The sequence below is a fragment of the Oncorhynchus gorbuscha genome, linkage group LG01 (genome assembly GCF_021184085.1).
Source record: "Oncorhynchus gorbuscha isolate QuinsamMale2020 ecotype Even-year linkage group LG01, OgorEven_v1.0, whole genome shotgun sequence".
Lineage (NCBI taxonomy): Eukaryota > Metazoa > Chordata > Actinopteri > Salmoniformes > Salmonidae > Oncorhynchus > Oncorhynchus gorbuscha.
In genome coordinates this window covers 68524411-68548395 of record NC_060173.1, presented here as the reverse complement: position 1 = coordinate 68548395, position 23985 = coordinate 68524411, and the positions used below count along the sequence as shown (strand labels likewise).

Sequence of the window (23985 nt, the reverse complement as noted above, 5' to 3'; positions counted from 1 at the left end):
CCCCCCACACACAAAAAAACCTATATTAGTATTAAGCATGTGTGTTTAGTGTGCACGTTGTGGAAAGTGTGGTCTATGTGTGTGTGCTATTGTCACCTGAGCACGTCGTGGAAGGTGACGTCCCCTCCGTTGTGCAGCCTCTCCATCTCATAGCACATGTGTTTGAACAGCAGCTTGTCCTTATCCAGGTCTACCTCTAGCCTGCCCCTCAGCAGACGCAGCAGGAACTTCACCCGCGATGTTGGGATCACTCCCTGAGAGAGAGTGGATAAAGGTCAACCCCACCTGTCTAGACTTTTCTTTCCCTCTCTCCATCCCTCCAGCTCTTCTCCACTTCCAACCCTTGTGTCTCCACATGGTTCCTTCCCTATCATATCAGTTGGTTTCTCCAGCTCTCTCTATCTCTCACTCTCCCTCCTTCCATCTCTCCAGCTCTTCTCCACTTCCAACCCTTGCGTCTCCACATGGTTTCTTCCATATCATATCAGTTGGTTTCTCCCGCTCTCTCTGTATCTCTCCTTTCTCTCACTCTCCCTCCATCCATCTCTCCAGCTTTCCCCCACTTCCAAACCGTACCTCCCCACAAGGTTCCCTCCCTCTCTCTCTCACCTCTCTCTTGTCATCCACATTGTTCCAGATAATCTGAAAGTGTCGGAGGTCGTTATAGCTCAGTAGCTGGTCCTCCTCAGTGGAGTAGAAGAGAGAGAAGTTCTCCACAATGATGGCTGCAAAACACACACATATCTGGGGTTATCTCACATGTCTGAACATTTCAATGTAGTATACTTACATGCAGCAGATATGCCTGGGACACAACAATGACATCTCATGCAACAGTTATTTACATCTAGAATTTGCTACCACACTGACTTTTACGCCTTAAAAACTGAAGAGATGGCTCCAGTTATGTTTACTGATTTATCACCTTTGTTACAGGATCTGGCTTATCCATTTATATTTCGAAGTTGGATGCTAGCACATTAGCACGTGGGGCGCACTGACTGGTGTCACCTCGTTAGTCAGTATATATTATACCTGTTCTGGTTGGTCATCTCGTTAGTGGAAAGATGCTTTACCTTGCTGGCCCAGGTGCTATTTAAGAGTGGCTGGTTCAGTGCTCCAGTGGTCTTGAGAAATGTGGAGGATGAACACCTTTAGTTGGCTCCAGTGGTCTTGAGAAATGTGGAGGATGAACACCTTTAGTTGGCTCTCCAAATATGATTTCCTAGACCAACAATCCTCTATCAGATCTTCCCTATTTTTGTTTTGTTCCACTTTTTGGTTTGCTTCTAAGTTTGTTGTGGTCTTTTCTTTTGTTTGCCTCTTTTTGGGCCAATTTAGGGGGCACTCATGTCTTTTAGGTCCCAGTTGCTGCTAGTCAACTTTCAGTGGACACCCCCACGAGTGTCTTTCAGAACCTCTCTTAAAACCACACCTGTTTCATTTTGGTTATTGTCAGTGACCCTTTGTTAATTCTCTAGCATCAATTCTTGTTTTTCTTTCTGGGGAACAACACCTTTCATGGCATATTCTCCAACTAGCATTGGAGAGGTCGAAGAACCATACATGGGCTTCACTAATGGCACCTGCAATTAGATGTTTATAGCCTTCAGTAAATGGATTGTGAATGATTTGTGACTGGTGAAATGTTATACATAGTCATTTCCCTACAACACTAACAGCATCAAGCACTGTAGGCATCTAAGGGACAAGTTGCTCTAACAGACACAATCCATAAAACCACAACGATAGAAACTTTTGATATTGACCAAATACTTATTTTCCACCATAATTTGCAAATAAATTGGATTTTCATTTTTTTTTTGTCTGTCATAGTTGAAGTGTACCTATGAAGAAACTTACAGGCCTCTCTCATCTTTTTAAGTGGGAGAACTTGCACAATTGGTGGCTGACTAAATACTTTTTTTGCCCCACTGTATATGCCAGATCATATTCAGAGGGAGATGGATAGCTAGAGTTGATGTTGGCTCACTTCCTAAACACCACTGACATTAATTTAGACTGTGCCACTGTCCTTACACACACACACACACACACACACACACACACACACACACACACACACACACACACACACACACACACACACACACACACACACACACGCACACGCACACGCACGCAGGTGGACCCAGATTTCTGCATGGCAAGGTTTGATGATGAGGTCAGTAATAACAGTGCTAAACTGTCATGGGGAGAGATTAAACTGTTTATTGTGCTTTATGAGACAGTCACACACGTCTCGTGCCACAGGAAATGAAATATGAGCCTGAGCGATGATACAGGAAATTGTCCTTTGCTTACGCACACGCATGCACGCTCGCACACGCACGCTCGCTCGCACACACACCCCATTTGGAAAGGCTTTATTCAAATGTTATAAAGTCAAGCTTATATGATTAGGGCACACACACACTTACCCACGAGGAGGTTAAGCATGATGTAAGCAATGATGACATAGAAGGAGCAAAAGTAGATGAGTGCCCCTGCGTAGTTCCCACAGTCCGTCTCCCAGTAGCGATGCTTATCGGGGGTACAGAACGGAGGCTGCACCTGAGGAGGGGAACATCCCAAACACGGTGTTATCAACATGAGGCCCCATATTGCAACGTGAACCCACAGAAAGAATTGAAATATATTTAATTATCTAACTATGCTGGGGCCAACGTTATGAAAATGTATGCACGCAAGTGCTTTGGATAACACTGTCTGCTAAATGGCATATGAATTCTTATGTAAATGTGGCATTTCAGTTTTTTATTTTTTATCAATTAGCAAACATTTCTAAAACATGTTTCTGGTTTGTCATTATGGGGCATTGTGCGTAGATTGATGAGAATTGATTTTTTAAATCCATTTTAGAATAAGGCTGTAACGTATCAAAATGTGGAAAAGTAAAAGGGGTCTGAATACTTTCCGAATGCACTGTACATACAATTTAAAATATTACATGACATTACATTTCATAACACTTTTCACAACAAATAAGTGTGTTTGTCATGTTTGTCATTTATTATCATGTCTTGTCCCTGTGCTCCCCATGCTATTCGTTTCCCTCTGCTGGTCTTATTTGGTTCTTTCCCTCCTTCTATCCCTCTCTCTCCCCCTCCCTCTCTCACTCTCTCGCTCTCTCTTCTCTCTATCGTTCCGTTCCTGCTCCCAGCTGTTCCTATTCCCCTAATCATCATTTAATCTTCCCACACCTGTTCCCGATCCTTTCCCCTGATTAGAGTCCCTATTTATTCCTTTGTGATCCGTTCCTGTCCCGTCGGTTCCTTGTATTGTATTCACCATGCTGTGATTGCGTTTCGCCCTGTCCTGTCGTGTTTTTGCTGTGATTGTGTATCGCCCTGTCCTGTCGTGTTTTTTTGCCTTCATCAGATGCTGCGTGTGAGCAGGTGTCTCTGTCGACTACGGCCTGCGCCTACCCGGCGACCTGCAGTCTGTGGCCGCTTCTCCAGTTATTTCCCCTCTACAAGTCTAGAGGATTTCTGTTATTCCCTGTTTGGACTTAAATAAACTCTGTTTCTGTTAAGTCGCTTTTGGGTCCTCTTTCACCTGCATGACAGAAGGAACCGACCAAGGAATGGACCCAGCGACTTCAGACGCTCGTTACACTGCCGTCGAGATCCAAGGAGCCATGCTCGGCAGACACGAGCAGGAATTGTCTGCTGCTCGCCATGCCGTGGAGAACCTGGCCGCTCAGGTTTCCGACCTCTCTGGACAGTTCCAGAGTCTACGTCTCGTGCCACCTGTTACTTCCTGGCCTGCCGAGCCTCCAGAACCTAGGGTTAATAACCCACCTTGCTACTCCGGGCAGCCCACTGAGTGCCGCTCCTTTCTCACGCAGTGTGAGATTGTGTTCTCTCTCCAACCCAACACATACTCTAGAGAGAGAGCTCGGGTTGCTTACGTCATTTCACTCCTTACTGGCCGGGCTCGAGAATGGGGCACAGCTATCTGGGAGGCAAGGGCTGATTGCTCTAACAAATTCCAGAACTTTAAAGAGGAGATGATTCGGGTTTTTGACCGTTCAGTTTTTGGTGGGGAGGCTTCTAGGGCCCTGGCTTCCTTATGCCAAGGTGAACGGTCCATAACGGATTATTCCATTGAGTTTCGCACTCTTGCTGCCTCTAGTGAGTGGAACGAGCCGGCGCTGCTCGCTCGTTTTCTGGAGGGACTCCACGCAGTGGTTAAGGATGAGATTCTCTCCCGGGAGGTTCCTTCAGATGTGGACTCTTTGATTGCTCTCGCCATCCGCATAGAACGACGGGTAGATCTTCGTCACCGGGCTCGTGGAAGAGAGCTCGCATCAACGGTGTTTCCCTGCTCCGCATCGCAACCATCTCCCTCCTCTGGCTTTGAGACTGAGCCCATGCAGCTGGGAGGGATTCGCATCTCGAATAAGGAGAGGGAACGGAGGATCACCAACCGCCTGTGCCTCTATTGCGGAGTTGCTGGACATTTTGTTAATTCATGTCCAGTAAAAGCCAGAGCTCATCTGTAAGCGGAGGGCTACAGGTGAGCGCAACTACTCAAGTCTCTCCATCAAGGTCCTGTACTACTTTGTCGGTCCACCTACGCTGGACCGGTTCGGGTGCTACATGTAGTGCCTTGATAGACTCTGGGGCTGAGGGTTGTTTCATGGACGAAGCATGGGTTCGGAAACATGACATTCCTTTCAGAGAGTTAGATAAGCCTACGCCCATGTTCGCCTTAGATGGTAGTCATCTTCCCAGTATCAGATTTGAGACACTACCTTTAACCCTCACAGTATCTGGTAACCACAGTGAGACTATTTCTTTTTTGATTTTCCGTTCACCGTTTACACCTGTTGTTTTGGGTCATCCCTGGCTAGTATGTCATAATCCTTCTATTAATTGGTCTAGTAATTCTATCCTATCCTGGAACGTTTCTTGTCATGTGAAGTGTTTAATGTCTGCCATCCCTCCCGTTTCTTCTGTCCCTACTTCTCAGGAGGAACCTGGCGATTTGACAGGAGTGCCGGAGGAATATCATGATCTGCGCACGGTCTTCAGTCGGTCCCGAGCCAACTCCCTTCCTCCTCACCGGTCGTATGATTGTAGTATTGATCTCCTTCCGGGGATCACTCCTCCTCGAGGTAGACTATACTCTCTGTCGGCTCCCGAACGTAAGGCTCTCGAGGATTATTTGTCTGTGTCTCTTGACGCCGGTACCATAGTGCCTTCTTCTTCCCCGGCCGGGGCGGGGTTCTTTTTTGTTAAGAAGAAGGACGGTACTCTGCGCCCCTGCGTGGATTATCGAGGGCTGAATGACATAACGGTTAAGAATCGTTATCCGCTTCCCCTTATGTCATCAGCCTTCGAGATTCTGCAGGGAGCCAGGTGCTTTACTAAGTTGGACCTTCGTAACGCTTACCATCTCGTGCGCATCAGAGAGGGGGACGAGTGGAAAACGGCGTTTAACACTCCGTTAGGGCATTTTGAGTACCGGGTTCTGCCGTTCGGTCTCGCCAATGCGCCAGCTGTTTTTCAGGCATTAGTTAATGATGTTCTGAGAGACATGCTGAACATTTTTGTTTTTGTCTATCTTGACGATATCCTGATTTTTTCTCCGTCACTCGAGATTCATGTTCAGCACGTTCGACGTGTTCTACAGCGCCTTTTAGAGAATTGTCTCTACGTAAAGGCTGAGAAGTGCTCTTTTCATGTCTCCTCCGTTACTTTTCTCGGTTCCGTTATTTCCGCTGAAGGCATTCAGATGGATTCCGCTAAGGTCCAAGCTGTCAGTGATTGGCCCGTTCCAAGGTCACGTGTCGAGTTGCAGCGCTTTTTAGGTTTCGCTAATTTCTATCGGCGTTTCATTCGTAATTTCGGTCAAGTTGCTGCCCCTCTCACAGCTCTTACTTCTGTCAAGACGTGTTTTAAGTGGTCCGGTTCCGCCCAGGGAGCTTTTGATCTTCTAAAAGAACGTTTTACGTCCGCTCCTATCCTCGTTACTCCTGACGTCACTAGACAATTCATTGTCGAGGTTGACGCTTCAGAGGTAGGCGTGGGAGCCATTCTATCCCAGCGCTTCCAGTCTGACGATAAGGTTCATCCTTGCGCTTATTTTTCTCATCGCCTGTCGCCATCTGAGCGCAACTATGATGTGGGTAACCGTGAACTGCTCGCCATCCGCTTAGCCCTAGGCGAATGGCGACAGTGGTTGGAGGGGGACCGTTCCTTTTGTCGTTTGGACAGACCATAAGAACCTTGAGTACATCCGTTCTGCCAAACGACTTAATGCCCGTCAAGCTCGTTGGGCGTTGTTTTTCGCTCGTTTCGAGTTTGTGATTTCTTACCGTCCGGGTAGCAAGAACACCAAGCCTGATGCCTTATCCCGTCTGTTTAGTTCTTCTGTGGCTTCTACTGATCCCGAGGGGATTCTTCCTTATGGGCGTGTTGTCGGGTTAACAGCTGTCCTTCTCACCCCCCCCCCCTTAAAATACTTAGATGCACTATTGTAAAGTGGTTGTTCCACTGGATGTCATAAGGTGAATGCACCAATTTGTAAGTCGCTCTGGATAAGAGCGTCTGCTAAATGACTTAAATGTAAATGTAAATGTAACAGTCTGGGGAATTGAAAGACAGGTTAAGCAAGCACTCACGCACACTGCGTCGCCGCGCGCTTGTCCTAGTAACCTCCTTTTCGTTCCTGTTTCCACTCGTCTGGCTGTTCTTCAGTGGGCTCACTCTGCCAAGTTAGCTGGTCATCCCGGTGTTCGAGGCACCCTTGCGTCTATTCGGCAGCGCTTTTGGTGGCCGACTCAGGAGCGTGACACGCGCCGTTTCGTGGCTGCTTGTTCGGACTGCGCGCAGACTAAGTCGGGTAACTCTCCTCCTGCCGGTCGTCTCAGACCGCTCCCCATTCCTTCTCGACCATGGTCTCACATTGCCTTAGACTTCATTACCGGTCTGCCTTTGTCTGCGGGGAAGACTGTGATTCTGACGGTTGTCGATAGGTTCTCTAAGGCGGCACATTTCATTCCCCTCGCTAAACTTCCTTCCGCTAAGGAGACGGCACAAATCATTATTGAGAATGTATTCAGAATTCATGGCCTCCCGTTAGACGCCGTTTCAGACAGAGGCCCGCAATTCACGTCACAGTTTTGGAGGGAGTTCTGTCGTTTGATTGGTGCGTCCGTCAGTCTCTCTTCCGGGTTTCATCCCCAGTCTAACGGTCAAGCAGAGAGGGCCAATCAGACGATTGGTCGCATACTACGCAGCCTTTCTTTCAGAAACCCTGCGTCTTGGGCAGAACAGCTCCCCTGGGCAGAATACGCTCACAATTCGCTTCCTTCGTCTGCTACCGGGTTATCTCCGTTTCAGAGTAGTCTGGGTTACCAGCCTCCTCTGTTCTCATCCCAGCTTGCCGAGTCCAGCGTTCCCTCCGCTCAAGCGTTTGTCCAACGTTGTGAGCGCACCTGGAGGAGGGTGAGGTCTGCACTTTGCCGTTACAGGGCACAGACGGTGAGAGCCGCCAATAAACGCAGGATTAAGAGTCCAAGGTATTGTTGCGGCCAGAGAGTGTGGCTTTCCACTCGCAACCTTCCTCTTACGACAGCTTCTCGTAAGTTGACTCCGCGGTTCATTGGTCCGTTCCGTGTCTCCCAGGTCGTCAATCCTGTCGCTGTGCGACTGCTTCTTCCGCGACATCTTCGTCGCGTCCATCCTGTCTTCCATGTCTCCTGTGTTAAGCCCTTTCTTCGCACCCCGTTCGTCTTCCCTCCCCCTCCCGTCCTTGTCGAGAGCGCACCTATTTACAAGGTACATAAGATCATGGACATGCGTTCTCGGGGACGGGGTCACCAATACCTAGTGGATTGGGAGGGTTACGGTCCTGAGGAGAGGAGTTGGGTTCCGTCTCGGGACGTGCTGGACCGTTCACTCATCGATGATTTCCTCCGTTGCCGCCAGGATTCCTCCTCGAGTGCGCCAGGAGGCGCTCGGTGAGTGGGGGGTACTGTCATGTTTGTCATTTATTATCATGTCTTGTCCCTGTGCTCCCCATGCTATTCGTTTCCCTCTGCTGGTCTTATTTGGTTCTTTCCCTCCTTCTATCCCTCTCTCTCCCCTCCCTCTCTCACTCTCTCGCTCTCTCTTCTCTCTATCGTTCCGTTCCTGCTCCCAGCTGTTCCTATTCCCCTAATCATCATTTAATCTTCCCACACCTGTTCCCGATCCTTTCCCCTGATTAGAGTCCCTATTTATTCCTTTGTGATCCGTTCCTGTCCCGTCGGTTCCTTGTATTGTATTCACCATGCTGTGATTGCGTTTCGCCCTGTCCTGTCGTGTTTTTGCTGTGATTGTGTATCGCCCTGTCCTGTCGTGTTTTTTTGCCTTCATCAGATGCTGCGTGTGAGCAGGTGTCTCTGTCGACTACGGCCTGCGCCTACCCGAAGCGACCTGCAGTCTGTGGCCGCTTCTCCAGTTATTTCCCCTCTACAAGTCTAGAGGATTTCTGTTATTCCCTGTTTGGACTTAAATAAACTCTGTTTCTGTTAAGTCGCTTTTGGGTCCTCTTTCACCTGCATGACAGTGTTCCTTCAGGCCACCATTCTACTACCACATATCTACAATCCAAAATCCATGTGTACGTGTGTGTAGAGTGCGTGTCTTCTCACGTGTATGTATGTGTGTCTCTTTACAGTCTCCACTGTTCCATAAGGTGTATTTTATCTTTAAAAAAAATCTGATTCATCAGTAACCCGATGTGAAATAGAGTTCCATGTAGCCATTGCTCTATGTAGTAGTGTGCGCTTTCCATAGTCTTTTCTGAACTTGGGGACTGTGAAGATACCTCTGGTGACATGTCTTGTAGGGTATGCATGGTTGTCTGAGCTGTGTGCTAGTAGTTTAAACAGACAGCTCAGTGCATTCAGCATGTTAACACTTCGTACAAAAACAAGAAGTGATGAAGTCAATCTTTCCTGACAATTTCGCCAGCCATGCTGCCCTGTTCGGAGCCAATTGTTGTTTTCAGAGGTCCCTCTTTGTGCCACCTGACCACATTACTGAAGAGTAGTCCAGGTGAGATAAAACTAGACAAAACTAGGGCCTGTAGGTCCTGCCTTGGGGATATTGCTGTTAAAAAGTCAGAGCAGCACGTTTTAATTAAGGTACAACTTCTCACCACCTTAGCTCCTGTTGTGTCAAACATTTTTGACCATGACAGTTTAAAATCCAGGGTTACTCCAAGCAGTTTAGTCACCTCAACTTGCTCAATTTCCACAGCATTTATTACAGGATTAAGTTGTGGTTTAGTGTATAGTGAATGATTTGTCCCAAATACAATGCTTTTAGTTTTTGAAATGTTTAGGACTACCTTATTCCTTGCCACGCATTCTGAAACGTACTGCAGCTCTTTGTTAAGTGTTGCAGTCTTTTCAGTTGCTGTAGTAGCCAACGTGTAAAGTGTTGACTCATCCGCATACTCAAAGCCAGTGGCATGTCATTAGATTGTCATTAGATTGAAAAAAGTAAGGGGCATAGACAGCTGTCCCAGGGGAATTCCTGATTCTACCTGGATAATGTTGGAGAGGCTTCCATTAAAGAACACCCTCTGTGTTCTGTTAGACAGGTAACTCTTTATCCACAATATAGCAGGGTGTGTAAAGCCATAACACATACATTTTCCAGCAGCAGACTATAATCGATATTGTCAAAAGCTGCACTGAAGTCTAACAAAATAATTCCCACAATCTTTTTTATTATCAATTTCTCTCAGCCAATCATCAGTAATTTGTGTAAGTGCTGTTCTTGTTGAGTGCCCTTCCCTATGAGCGTGCTGAAAGTCTGTTGTAAATTTGTTTATAGTCAAATAGCATTTTATCTGGTCAAACACAATTTTGTCCAAAAGTTTACTAAGGGTTGGTAACAGGCTGATTACTAACTCAAATGCCAACCAAAGGGGGCTTTACTATTCTTGGGTAGCGGAATGACTTTTGCTTCCCTGCAGGCCTGAGGGCACACAATTTCTAGAAGGCTTAGATTGAAGATATGGCAAATAGTAGTGGCAATATTGTCCACTATTATCCTCAGTATTTTTCATCCAGCTTGTCATTGTTGATAGACAACAATCATTTTTTCACGTCTTCCACACTCATTTTACTGAATTTAAAATTACAATGCTTGTCATTCATAATTTGTTAGTTATACTTGGATGTGTAGTGTCAGCGTTTGTTGTTGTCATGCCTAAATTTGCTAATCTTGCCAATGAAAAAAATATTAAAGTAATTGGCAATATCAGTGGGTTTCATGATGAATGAGCCATCTGATTCAATGAATGATGGAGCTAAGTTTGCCTTTTTGACCCAAATGTTATTTAAGGTGCCCCAAAGAATTCTTTAAATAATTTATCTTTGTTTCTTAGTGTAGTTTCTTCTTCTTTTTATTCAGTTTAACCACATGATTTGTCAATTTGCAATACTTTTACCAATAGGTTGTGCAGCCAGACTTATTTGCCATTCCTTTTGCCTCATCCCACTCAACCATACCATTTTTAAATCCCTCAACAATCCACAGGGATTAACAGTTTTTACAGTAATTGTCTTAATGGGTGCATGCTCATTAGTAACTGGAATAAGCAATTTCATAAATGCATCAAGTGCAGCGTCTGGTTTCTCCTCATTACACACCACTGTCATGACGTTGCCCTCTTTGGGTATAGCGAGCACCATCCCCCTTTCTCTGTCTCCTACACTCAGGCTGCTGTGACCTCAGGTCGTGAATTCCTGGAGTAGATCATCTCCTCATGGCCACAGTATAGAGAGAGAGAGAGAGAGAGAACAAAGGAATTTCTTCCACCTCACAGAACTTGAGGTCCGAACAACATTTATGTTCTGGAGAAGGTATAAAATATTGGTGAAGGATCCAGCTGCGAACTGGTCCGTTTGGTACAATTTTGTGAAACTCATGGGAGACAATACGGCCACATTACCATAACACTGTTTATACAATAGCCTCAGATATGAGGCTTACATCTAATTGTTGTATAAGATGAATAAGTGAGGATGATACTGTTTGTGAAATTGTGTAATGTGATTTTGGACTGTTTAATGAAGGAAACTGAAGGAAATTCCCTTTGGAGTTTAACCTTATTGGGATAGGGGGCAGCATTTTCACTTTTGGAATAATAGCGTGCCCAGAGTGAACTGCCTCCTACTCTGTCCTAGATGCAAATATATGCATATTATTATTAGTATTGGATGAAAATCACTCTCAGTTTCTAAAACTGTTTGAATGAGGTCTGTGTGTGTAACAGAACTCATATGGCAGGCAAAAACCTGACAAACATCCAACCAGGAAGTGGGACATTGAGGTTTGTAGTTTTTCAAAGCTTTGCCTACCGAGTACACATTGAGATATGGATGAGGTTGCACTTCCTAGGGCTTCCACTAGATGTCAACTGTCTTTTGAAAGTTGAATGAGGATTCTACTATAAAGGAGGGGCTCATGAGACCTGTTTGAGTCAGTGGTCTGGCAGAGAGCCCTGGTCTCATGACGCGTGCTCCCGACAGAGTTACCTCTCGTTCCAGTGCCTTTTCTGAAGACAAAGGAATTCTGTTAAAAACATCCTAACAATTGATTCCATACATCGTTTGACATGTTTCTAAAGGACTGTAACGGAACTTTTTGAGTTTTTGTCTGGATGAAATGCTTGCACCTCATGAAGATGGATTACTGGGCTGAACACGCTAACAACAAGTGGCTATTTGGACATAAATGATGGAACTTTATGGAACAAATCAGTCATTTATTGTCGAACTGGGATTCCTGGGAGTGCCTTCTGATGAAGATCATCTAAGGTAAGTGAATATTTATGGTGAGACTGAAAAACAGAGAGACTGAAAAACAGCTTATATCTCAAGGCCATCAGACTGTTAAACAGCCACCACTAACACTGAGTGGCTGCTGCCAACACACTGTCATTGACACTGACCCAACTCCAGCCATTTTAATAATGGGAATTGATGGGAAATTATGTAAATATATCACTAGCCACTTTAAACAATGCTACCTTATATAATGTTACTTACCCTACATTATTCATCTCATATGCATATGTATATACTGTACTCTACATCATCGACTGCATCCTTATGTAACACATGTATCACTAGCCACTTTAACTATGCCACTTTGTTTACTTTGTCTACACACTCATCTCATATGTATATACTGTACTCGATACCATCTACTGTATGCTGCTCTGTACCATCACTCATTCATATATCCTTATGTACATGTTCCTTATCCCCTTACACTGTGTATAAGACAGTAGTTTTGGAATTGTTAGTTAGATTACTTGTTGGTTATCACTGCATTGTCGGAACTAGAAGCACAAGCATTTCGCTACACTCGCATTAACATCTGCTAACCATGTGTATGTGACAAATAAAATTTGATTTGATTTGATTTGATTTGTTTCTAACTTAGTTGATTCCAAAATGGCGGCTATTCCTCTGGCTGTTTAGGGTTCTGAGCGCCGTTCTCAGATTATGCTTTTTCCGTAAAGCTTTTGAAATCTGACACAGTGGTTGCATTATGGAGAAATCTATCTTTAATTCTGTGAATAACACTAGTATCGTTTATCAATATTTATTATGAGTATTTCTGCTAAAATCACCGGATGTTTTGTAATCAAAACATTACTGCACGTAAGGTGCCAATGTAAACTGAGATTTTTGGATATAAATATGCACATTATCGAACAAAACATACATGTATTGTGTAACATGAAGTCCTATGAGTTTCATCTGATGAAGATCATCAAAGGTTAGTGATTCATTTTATCTATATTACTGCTTTTTGTGACACTCTTTGGCTGTAAAAATGTCTGTGTGTTTTTTTCGACTTGGCAGTGATCTAACATAATCATATGTTGTGCTAAAGCTGTAAAGTATTTACACAATGGGTAGAAACCTGTTAGGGATAGGGGGCAGCCTTTTCACTTTAGATGCATCCTACTCTGTCCTAGATGCTAATATATGCATATTTTTATTACTATTGGATAGAAAACTAAAACTGTTTGAATTATGTCTGTGAGTATGTTTTACCTTTATTTTACTAGGCAAGTCAGTTAAGAACCAATTCTTATTTTCAATGACAGCCTAGGAACAGTGGGTTAACTGGCAGTTCAGGGGCAGAACCTGACCTTGTCAGCTCGGGGATTCGAACTTTCGGTTACTGGGGCGGCAGGGTAACCACTAGGCTACCCTGCCGCCCCAGTATAACAGAACTCATAGGGCAGGCAATCTTCCAAACAGGAAGTGGAAATTCTGAAGGCTCGTCTAATTTGAAGTGATCGCCTATTCACATCCAAACAAGATATGGATCTGTTCGCACTTCCTACACCTTCCACTAGATGTCAGCATTCAGTAGAACGTGGAATGAAGCTCCTAGTGTGATATTTGACCGAATGGGAGGGGAATGAGTCACTGGCCTGGCAGAATGCCATTTCCTGGTTGTGCAATTATCTGTTGAAATCGCCTGCGTTCCATGACTCTGTAGACAAAAACAAATGCTCCGGTTGGAACGTTATTGGATATATATGAAAATATGGTGTCAGTGTAAACCGAGAATTGTGGATATAAATATGCATATTATCGAACAAAACATAAATGTATTGTGTATCATGATGCCATGAGTGAGTGTCATCTGATGGAGATTATCAAAGGTTAGTGATTCATTTTATCTCTAATTCTGCGTTTGTGACTATCTTTGGCTGGGAAAAATGGCTGTTTTTTTTATTTGGTGGTGATCTAACGTAAATATATGTTGTGTTTTCGCTGTAAAACATTTTAAAAATCGGACATGATGGGTAGATTAACAATATGTTTTTCTTTCATTTGCTGTATTGGACTTGTTAATGTGTCAAAGTTACATATTTCCCCAAAATATTTTTGAATTTTGCGCGCTGCCTATTCAGCGGAATGTTGTCGAGGGGTTCCGCTGCACTAGATAGGTTAACTAAATCAGAGGACTGCCCATGAGCACAGTTATGGTCTGGCGTCCTGGGACAGGCCCCTTTCTGCTCTTCCCAATAAAACCCCCAACATGAGAATTTCTCAACAGACCATGTTTCTCTCAATTACGAGAGGACTAAGGTTGAGACCAGCTTACCTCGAATAACGAGAGGGCCAAGGTTTGAGTGGAGACCATAAACCTGAGTATAAACTAAGGTATGATTAGATGGCTGGATCTTTTAAACATAACACGAGCGTTAATGTGCAAAGGATTAGCATTTCAATTGTTAAAATTATCAACTGTGTGTTGTCTTATCTCAGTCGACCCCCACTTCCCTTTTGTACACCAAGCCGCGATGCCGGTTTATCCCACTAGGGAAACTCCGCTATAATTTCCTTGTAACTATCCATTGTTTGTGTGATGCATTTCTGTGAATTACTTAGTTAGTAAAAAAAATATTTTAAGACAATTGATGTATGGATGACTCATAGTGAAGACTGGGTTCGTGCAGATAACCAACAATTACGACGTTTGGAATGAGACTAACGTGAGGTAAAGAATAATATGAACATATCTGAAAGTTATATTAGGAATATTATAACTTTGTAATCTGAATATTTTCCTTGGTGCCCCGACTTCCTAGTTAATTAGTTACGTGATTAAGTATTCTTTACATCAATAACATAGTTGTACATTATATACATTATATTAGGCCCTGCCTCTGGAACTTTGGTTTTTCTAGATAGCTACTATATTTTGATCACTACAGCCGATAGAAAATTCTGCAGCATTAGTAAAGATGTGATCAATACTTGGTGATGATTTCCTTCCTGTGCTGTTTGTAACTACCCTGGTAGGTTGACTGATAACCTGAACCAGGTTGCAGGCACTGGCTACAGTTTAAAGCTTTTGCTTGAATGGGCAGCTTGATGAAAGCCAGTCAATATCTAAATCACCCCCCAAAAATATATTTCTCTGATATCACATACATTATCAAGCATTTCACACATGTTATCAAGATACTGACTATTAGCACTTGGTGGTCTATAGCAGATCCCTATAAGAATGGGCTTTAGGTGATGCATATTAGCCATATTACTTCAACAATATTTAACATGATATCCCCTCTGAGCTTTACAGGAATATGGCTCTGGATATAAACAGCAATACCTCCACCATTGGCATTTCTGTCTTTTCTGTAGATGTTATAACCATGTATTGGTATCACTGTATCAAAGGTATAATCTAAGTGAGTTTCAGAGATAAAATATGAATGTAATCTGTTACTAGCAAGTTATTGACTTCATGAACCTTGTTTCTTATTAAGCTACATATGTTAACCAGGGCAATTGTTTTGCATTTTTCTTGGATGCTTGATTGTTTGCATTGCTTTACTGGGAAGCATAGCAGAAGTAGACATTCTCATGTTATTTATGTTAGTGCAGGGTGAGCTGCACACAGTGGACTTCCTACTAGGGTACACTGCCTCAGTGCTAAGAGTATAACTCTGGTTCATAGGCACCTGATTACTGCATACAATAGCTGCAGGATCAGCAGAGGCATTCATGGCAGTTAGAAAAATAAAATAAAATTATATTTGTCACATGCACCGAATACAACAGTGAAATGCTATCTTACAATGCCTTAACCAACAATGCAGTTTTAAGAAAAATAAGTGTTAATTAAGTTAAAAAAAGAGAAGTAAAAAATAAAAATGATTTAAGAGCAGCAGTAAAATAATAGTCGAGAGGCTATATACAGGGGGTACTGTTAGAGAATCAATGTGCGGGGCACAGGCTAGTTGAGGTAATTGAGGCAATATGTACATGTAGGTAGAGTTAAAGTGACTATGCATAGATAATAAACAGAAAGTAGCATCAGTGTAATATAGGAGGGGTGAATTAACGCAAATAGTCTGGTAGCCATTTGACTAGCTGTTCAGGATTCTTATGGCTCTGGGGTAGAAGCTTTTAAGAAGCCTTTTGGACCTAGACTTGTCGCTCCAGTACCGCTTGCCGTGCGGTAGCAGAGAGAACAGTCTATGACTAGGGTGGCTGAAGTCTTTGACAATTTTTAGGGCCTTCCTCTGACACCGCCTGAAAAAGAGGTCCTGGATGGCAGGAAGCTTGGCCCCAGTGATGTACTGGTCCGTACACACTACCCTCTGTAATGCCTTGTGGTCAGGCAGTGATGCAACCAGTCAGGATGCTCTCGATGGTGCAACTGTAGAACTTTTTGAGGATCTGAGGACCCATGCCAAATCTTTTTAGTCTCCTGAGCGGGAATAGGAATGGTCGTGCCCTCTTCACAACTTTCTTGGTGTGTTTGGAACATGATAGTTTGTGGGTGAGTTGGACACCAAAGAACTTGAAGCTCTCAACCTGCTCCACTACATACAGCCCCGTCGATGAGAATGGGGGCGTGCTTGTTCCTCCTTTTCCTGTAGTTCACAATCATCTCCTTCCTCTTGATCACTTTGAGGGAGAGGTTGTTATCCTGGCACCACACGGCTAAGTAGTCTGTAATAGTTTGCAAGTCCTGCTACATCCGATGAGCATCAGAGCCGGTGTAGTACGATTCAATCTTAGTCCTGTATTGATGCTTTGCCTGTTTGATGGTTCGTCAGCGGGCATAGAGGGATGTCCGAGTTAGAGTCCCGCTCCTTGAAAGTGGCAGCTCTACCCTTTAGCTCAGCGCGAATGTTGACTGTAAATCCATGGCTTCGGGTTGGGGTACGTACGTACAGTCACTGTGGTGATGACGTCATCGATGCTCTTGTTGATGAAGCCAGTGACTGATGTGGTGGACTCCTCAATGCCATCGGAAGAATCCCGGAACATATTCCAGTCTGTGCTAGCAAAACAGTCCTGTAGCTTAGCATCTGCTTCATCTGACCACTTCGAGTCACTGGTGTTTCCTGCTTTAGTTTTTGCTTGTAAACATGCATCAGGAAGATATAATTATGGTCAGATTTGCCAAATGGAGGGTGAGGGAGAGCTTTGTATGCATCTCTGTGTGTGGAGTAAAGGTGGTCTAGAGTTTTTTTCCCTCTGTTTGCACATTTAACATGCTGGTAGAAATTATGTAAAAATAATTTAAGTTTCCCTACATTACCGTCCCCGGCCACTAGGAGCTCTGCCTCTGGGTGAGAGTTTTCCTGTTTGCTTATGGCCTTATATAGCTCATTGAGTGCGGATTTAGTGCAAGCATCGGTTTGTGGTGGTAATAGACAACTATGAAAAATGGTGTGGTCTACAGCTTATCATGAGATACTCTACCTCAGGTGAGCAAATCCTCGAGACTTCCTTAATATTAGATTTCGTGCACCTGCTAACGTTTACAAATATACACAGACCACCACCCCTTGTCTTACCGGAGGCTGCTATTGTATCTTGCCGATGCCGCGTCAACCCCGCCAGCTGTATGTTATTCATGTCATCGTTCAGCCACGACTCGGTGAAACATAAGATATTACCGTTTTTTATGTCCCGTTGGCAGGATATTCATGATCGTAGCTCGTCTATTTTGTTATCCAATGATTGTAAGTTGTCTAATAGGACTGATGGTAGAGGCAGATTACCCACTCCCCGTTGGATCCTTACAAGGCACCCCAACCTACGTCCCCGATATCTCCGTCTCTTTCTTATGGGAATTTCGGGAATTTTATGTCCTGATATCTAGAAGCTCTTTTCAGACATAGGAGACAGGGGCAGAAACATTATGTAAAAAATAAGTTACAAATAACACAAAAAAAACAGACACAATAGCACAATTGGTTGGAGGGACATATGTTAGGTTACTTCCATTGTGTCTACCAATGCCCCTGGGCTAATGTATATTTTGTAAAGTATTATGACAAGTCAGTGACACAATGGTAGGAATTAACTGAGTTGGGCATGGGTAATTGATAAGTTATTGTCTCAATGCAGCCTTATAATGATGTGAAAGGATCCAGGAACCCAAATGATTTGGGTGGATCCCATCCTATTTATAAAACGTGTTTAGTTTCCAAAAGATATTGAAATTGTCAACAAAAGTTACACCCATTGAGCTGCAATAATCCTGTAGCCAGTTGTAAAGAGAAAGAATTCTGCTGAAGCATTCATTGCCACGATTCAGAGAAGGCACAGGGCCAGATAGGATGGGTCTTTTATTAGTGTCTAGCAGAGAATCAATCAGCTCTTTAAAATCCAGTTTCAACTATTCAGAGTTGTCCTTAATTTACTTCTCCAGAAAAAAAGGCTCCATTGCAAAACTAATCTGGGACTAACTTTGTTAGCTTGATGGCTAGCAGCTTAGCTAGCAGCTTAGCTAGCTAGCTAAGGTTAGCGACTCTGTTAAGCAGGCTTCAACCTGTCTGTTAAGCGGGATGATGCTCTAGATCGACATGTACAACAGACAGTGTGTTCCAGTTCCCGCCAATATCCAGCATTTGAGGAGGAGTGGGACACCATTCCACAGGCCACAAACAACAGCCTGAAGGAGGTGTGTCGCTCTGCATGACGCACATGTTGGTCACACCAGATACTGACTGTTTTTTATATCCACGCCCCTACCTTTTTTCTAAGGTACAGTATCTCTGACCAACAGATGCATATCTGTATTCCCAGTCATGTGACATCCATAGATTAAGGCCTAATGAATGTATTTCAATTGACTGACTTCCTTATATGAATGTAATGCAGTAAAAACATTGAAATTGTTGCATGTTGCGTTTATATTGATCAGTGTATATTGATATGATCTATATAGAGCAGACATATAAACTGAACAATAAAAACAACAAACCCTCTCGAGTCATGAACTTTGGTTTGTTTACTTGAAATAATACTGTAACAGTATATCCCTTTTTTCTGAAGAAATCTATGTTGAGAAATGCCTCTTTTTCTACAAAGTTACCTTTTAGACCTGACTATGTCTTGTGCTTTTCACGTAACAGACAGAAAAGTATTACACTACGCTTTCTGTTTTGTAAGTCTTGACTAGTTTCCCCTGAAGACGCTGCTGTGTACATATGAAAAATGAAATAGACCAGCTCTTACCATGCAGTCATGCATGATCTTATTCCAGTCTTCCCCCGTGACAATACGGAACAGAACCGTGATGGCCTTCCCTGCCGTGGAGAAGTTAGCATGCCTGTCATTGAGAAAAAATGTAAACAAATAAAGTAGCACACACACACACACACACACACACACACACACACACACACACACACACACACACACACACACACACACACACACACACACACACACACACACACACACACACACACACACACACACACTTTAGAGAGAATGAGTGTGTGGCTGCAGACTTCTCAAACTCCCACTATTTCTCCACTAGAGCAGGCTGTGATGGTGCCACAAATCGAATAAGTGACACTTGCTCTTCAAATCTCGACAGTAACCAGAGCGCTAACCGTGTGGAAGATAGGAGAAATGATGACTAGGAAGGAGAATGAGAGGGGAGCAGAGTCAGGCAAATGAAAGGAGAGGAGAAAGGTAAAAAGGATGAAAGGAAGGAGGAAGACTTGGAGAAGTGGGAGGAAGAGTTGAAGTTAGGAAAGAGACAGAGGACAAGGAATACGTGTGAAAGAGGTAAAGAAAGGGGGATAAAAACAGAACGGAGAGAAAGGGAAGCTGTTGATGACCTGTTGATGTTCTCTCCGTATTTAACGGTTCCGAATAGGACGACTCCAGCGAAGGCGTAGCAGAGGAGGAGAAGGAACATTCCCACGATGATGAAGAAGCTTTTATACATACTGACCACGACTGTCAGCAGTAGCATCTTCAGAGTCACCTACAGACAGATTATAGCATTAAATTGACCACCCAGCGGGCAAAATGGTTGCAGGAGTTTTGTTCCCTCCTTTTTTAGCAACCAGCAACAAAACAAACGGAGGTTGTAACAGATGGTTATAATTTGAGTTATATGATGTATTCAACCAGAAAAACAGTTTACAACTCTAAATTGCTTTTTTTTGCCTGCTGGGCAAGCTAGTAAATAGGGAAAACATATTTTTAACAGTTTCGTTCAGTAATATGCACTGTAAGTTCCATTAGGCTTACAGTGGGCTATACTTACATGCTTTCCACAGATGGTGAAGAACCTGAAGACGATCACACAGGTGCCCATCATGTAAGTATATGCATTCTACAGGAGAACACTGTGATCAGCCATTTACTAATTATATACTAATCTTCACAATATATTTAGTCATAACTCGAAAGAAGTACAGAATAGTTGTTAGAAAATGCACTAGTTCCAGGAAAGAACAAGTGTTGTAAAGAATAGCTTGTATATCTGTATTTATACTGTGTGTGTGTGTGTATGTGTGTCCTCACCAGTAGAGCAAAGTGCAAGACTATCCAGATGACTCCCAGTATTGTCACCAGTAAATCGTAGCGGTTCCGTCTGCTCTGCCAGTACCCCGCCGGGGACATAGCTATGAACTTCATCGTCACCTGGTTACCACAACAACAAAATCCATTCGCATTGTAGTCACATTGCTTTTATAATACTGTACATTTGTCACAATCCTGCCTTGAGATCCATGTGCATAGTATTCCATGCAAATTTCTCATTGACATGCACCCAGACTCTTACCTCTAACACAAAGATAATGGTGAAGACCACTGACATGGTAGCAAGTGGCATTGTTACTGGGTCATCTACATCCCACTGAAACACACACATTTCACACAAAAGCTGATGTCCAGCACAATCCAGCACCACTCTTAAATCTTCCTCTTTAAGCTCAACTTAATTGATAGTATATATAGTGATGCACGCGTTGAAATTCATAGCGTTTTTTGAGGCTAGTGTCACTTAAAATACACTGAGTGTACAAAACATTAGGAACACCTTCCTAATGTTGAGATGCGCCCCCTTTTGCCCTCGCAACAGCCTCAATTCATCAGGCATGGACTCTACAAGGTGTCGAAAGCGTTCCACAGGGATTCTGGCCCATGCTGACTCCAATGCTTCCTACAGTTGTGTCAAGATGGCTGGATGTCCTTTGGGTGGTGGACCATTCTTGATACACATGGGAAACTTGACTGTGAAAACCCCAGCAGCGTTGCAGTTCTTGTTGCAAACCGGTGGGCCTGGCACCAAATACCATACCACGTTCAAAGGAAAGAGTAGGTGTTCTTAATGTTTTGTACACTCAGTGTAGACACCCTTTTAAAAATTTCAGTTTACTTCTTGAATTGACTGACTTCAACTTGAATTGATTGCAACCTTGATTTTCACTGTATTACATCGGGCCGAGTAGTCCGGGCCAATTCTGTGAAATTGCGGATGGGTGTACTGTAGGTAAGAAAATAGCTGAGCAGCACATCACTAGTAGATAGAAAATGTATGTCTACATCAGACAGCCTCACCTTGACAGACAGCAGCACTGACTGGGCCAAAACCAGCACAGCGATACCCCGTTTGAAGAAGGGGTGCTGAGTGATGTCATACATCTTGGCACGGAACCCTGCATTCTCTGTTGGGGGAGGGAGGAGTGAGGATCAACACCAGACCAGACCCAAACAGCAGGGTGAATTCCAATAGCCTAAATCATTTCCTCATCACCTTTCCTTAGGAGATGATTATGATGCTTTCCAATATAGATGGAGCTCATACTATAGCTGTACAACTGAATGTTTTCCAGACCTGAACCACATTCAGGAAGCAAACGTGGAACATTGCAGATAGACATGTCATGAATAAAACTGACATGCTTCCTTATTCTATGTCAGAGAAGCATATTTACTCTACAGTATGTATTTCTAGCTCAACATTCTACAACATTGTGCCCTGCAGAACCCAAGTACCTCCAGCCATTTCACTGATACAATTAGTCAGAGAAAACAGAAATCAGACAGATTGCCATTTGTTTATGTTGGATTATAAAGTTGCTGGCACACACACGCGCATGACCATGCTTCCTGGCTCAGTCACACATGCATGCACACAAACAGGTCAGTATTTCTCGATGTGCGAGTCAGTGTGTGTCAGATTATGTCCTCCTTACATTACCCGTTTATTCTATCCAGTATCATAAATAACATCCTACGACCGGCGACTTATCAACTTTTACAGCCAGCAATAACATTACTTGGAAACCAACAGAAATCTCAAAATTGGATTCAGGGCTGTAATGGAAAAAAAATATTTCCAATCTTCTTGGAATAAGATCTACAGCTTGTCAGTACAGGTCTTATCTTAGTTAATTTAAAAATATGAGTCTCATACGCAGAGCCGGATTAAGAAATCATAGGCCCCTTCCCGGCACACCATCCTTTTTGTAAACAAATCCGTGCACCAAGATACAACTCGATGTGTGGTGAATTTTCTGTTGAAGAAAAAGCCCCTTTCTAATAAAGCCATCATAACATTTGCGATGTGGCGTAGGCTACAGTTGAGCAGAGGCGTTTGTAGGACTTCCACACATTTCATAACAGTGAGAGCGGGCTCCTGTGGTTGGATAAAAACATATTAGAAATAATGATGTTAAATACTATATTAAAATAAATAATAATGATGTTACTGGCCCAGTAATATTAATTTATTATGTACTTTATAAAAAAAATATATGAATCACTTACCCAATCAAGGCAGGGCGCCCCAGTTACCAACGTGGACCCCTACATAATCTCCTGATGATTATACTGTATATACAAAATAATACAACTCTTATAGATGCCTGGTCCCTGCTTATATGCTTGATTTTGAAACATTGGCACCAAATAACATAGGGAACAAAATCCATCCTACTGTAAATCATTGTTAATACTTAATGTGTTACTGATAAAAGTCTCCTGAGTTAACTGGACAAGCATGTTAGCCTCACCATTGCTTTAAGAGCAGCCTCATCATCTCTTTTCTATGCTGTATAAAACTAATGAAAGGTCATCCTACCTGACAGGTCGCTCCTACCAGGTGGCGTGGCGAGAATCTGTCTCCTCACCATGCGCTCTCACCACTGGTGTCCCCCAGGGCTCTGTTCTAGGCCCTCTCCTATTCTCGCTATACACCAAGTCACTTGGCTCTGTCATAACCTCACATGGTCTCTCCTATCATTGCGATGCAGACGACACACAATTAATCTTCTCCTTTCCCCCTTCTGATGACCAGGTGGCGAATCGCATCTCTGCATGTCTGGCAGACATATCAGTGTGGATGACGGATCACCACCTCAAGCTGAACTTCGGCAAGACGGAGCTGCTCTTCCTCCCGGGGAAGGACTGCCCGTTCCATGATCTCGCCATCACGGTTGACAACTCCATTGTGTCCTCCTCCCAGAGCGCTAAGAACCTTGGCGTGATCCTGGACAACACCCTGTCGTTCTCAACTAACATCAAGGCGGTGGCCCGTTCCTGTAGGTTCATGCTCTACAACATCCGCAGAGTACGACCCTGCCTCACACAGGAAGCGGCGCAGGTCCTAATCCAGGCACTTGTCATCTCCCGTCTGGATTACTGCAATTCGCTGTTGGCTGGGCTCCCTGCCTGTGCCATTAAACCCCTACAACTCATCCAGAACGCCGCAGCCCGTCTAGTGTTCAACCTTCCCAAGTTCTCTCACGTCACCCCGCTCCTCCGCTCTCTCCACTGGCTTCCAGTTGAAGCTCGCATCCGCTACAAGACCATGGTGCTTGCCTACGGAGCTGTGAGGGGAACGGCACCTCAGTACCTCCAGGCTCTGATCAGGCCCTACACCCAAATAAGGGGACTGCGTTCATCCACCTCTGGCCTGCTCGCCTCCCTACCACTGAGGAAGTACAGTTCCCGCTCAGCCCAGTCAAAACTGTTCGCTGCTCTGGCTCCCCAATGGTGGAACAAACTCCCTCACGACGCCAGGACAGCGGAGTCAATCACCATCTTCCGGAGACACCTGAAACCCCACCTCTTTAAGGAATACCTAGGATAGGATACAGTAATCCTTCTCACCCCCCTTAAAATATGTAGATGCACTA

The 23985-nt window shown here is 43.9% G+C and overlaps 1 protein-coding gene across 3 annotated transcripts in view; it reads right to left on the bottom strand.

Moving 5' to 3' along the window:
• The window catches only part of nalcn (sodium leak channel, non-selective), a 286480-nt gene that overhangs the window by 6736 nt on the left and 255759 nt on the right, over positions 1-23985 (bottom strand). For all 3 annotated transcript variants that reach the window (XM_046358989.1, XM_046359008.1, XM_046358998.1), the window contains 9 exons: positions 21404-21510; positions 20625-20699; positions 20363-20482; positions 20103-20171; positions 19669-19817; positions 19055-19148; positions 2442-2574; positions 610-725; positions 97-254 (listed from right to left, as the gene is read on the bottom strand). In XM_046358989.1, coding sequence (XP_046214945.1) covers positions 97-254; positions 610-725; positions 2442-2574; positions 19055-19148; positions 19669-19817; positions 20103-20171; positions 20363-20482; positions 20625-20699; positions 21404-21510 — 1021 coding nt within the window. The remainder of the gene's footprint in view (positions 1-96; positions 255-609; positions 726-2441; positions 2575-19054; positions 19149-19668; positions 19818-20102; positions 20172-20362; positions 20483-20624; positions 20700-21403; positions 21511-23985) is intronic.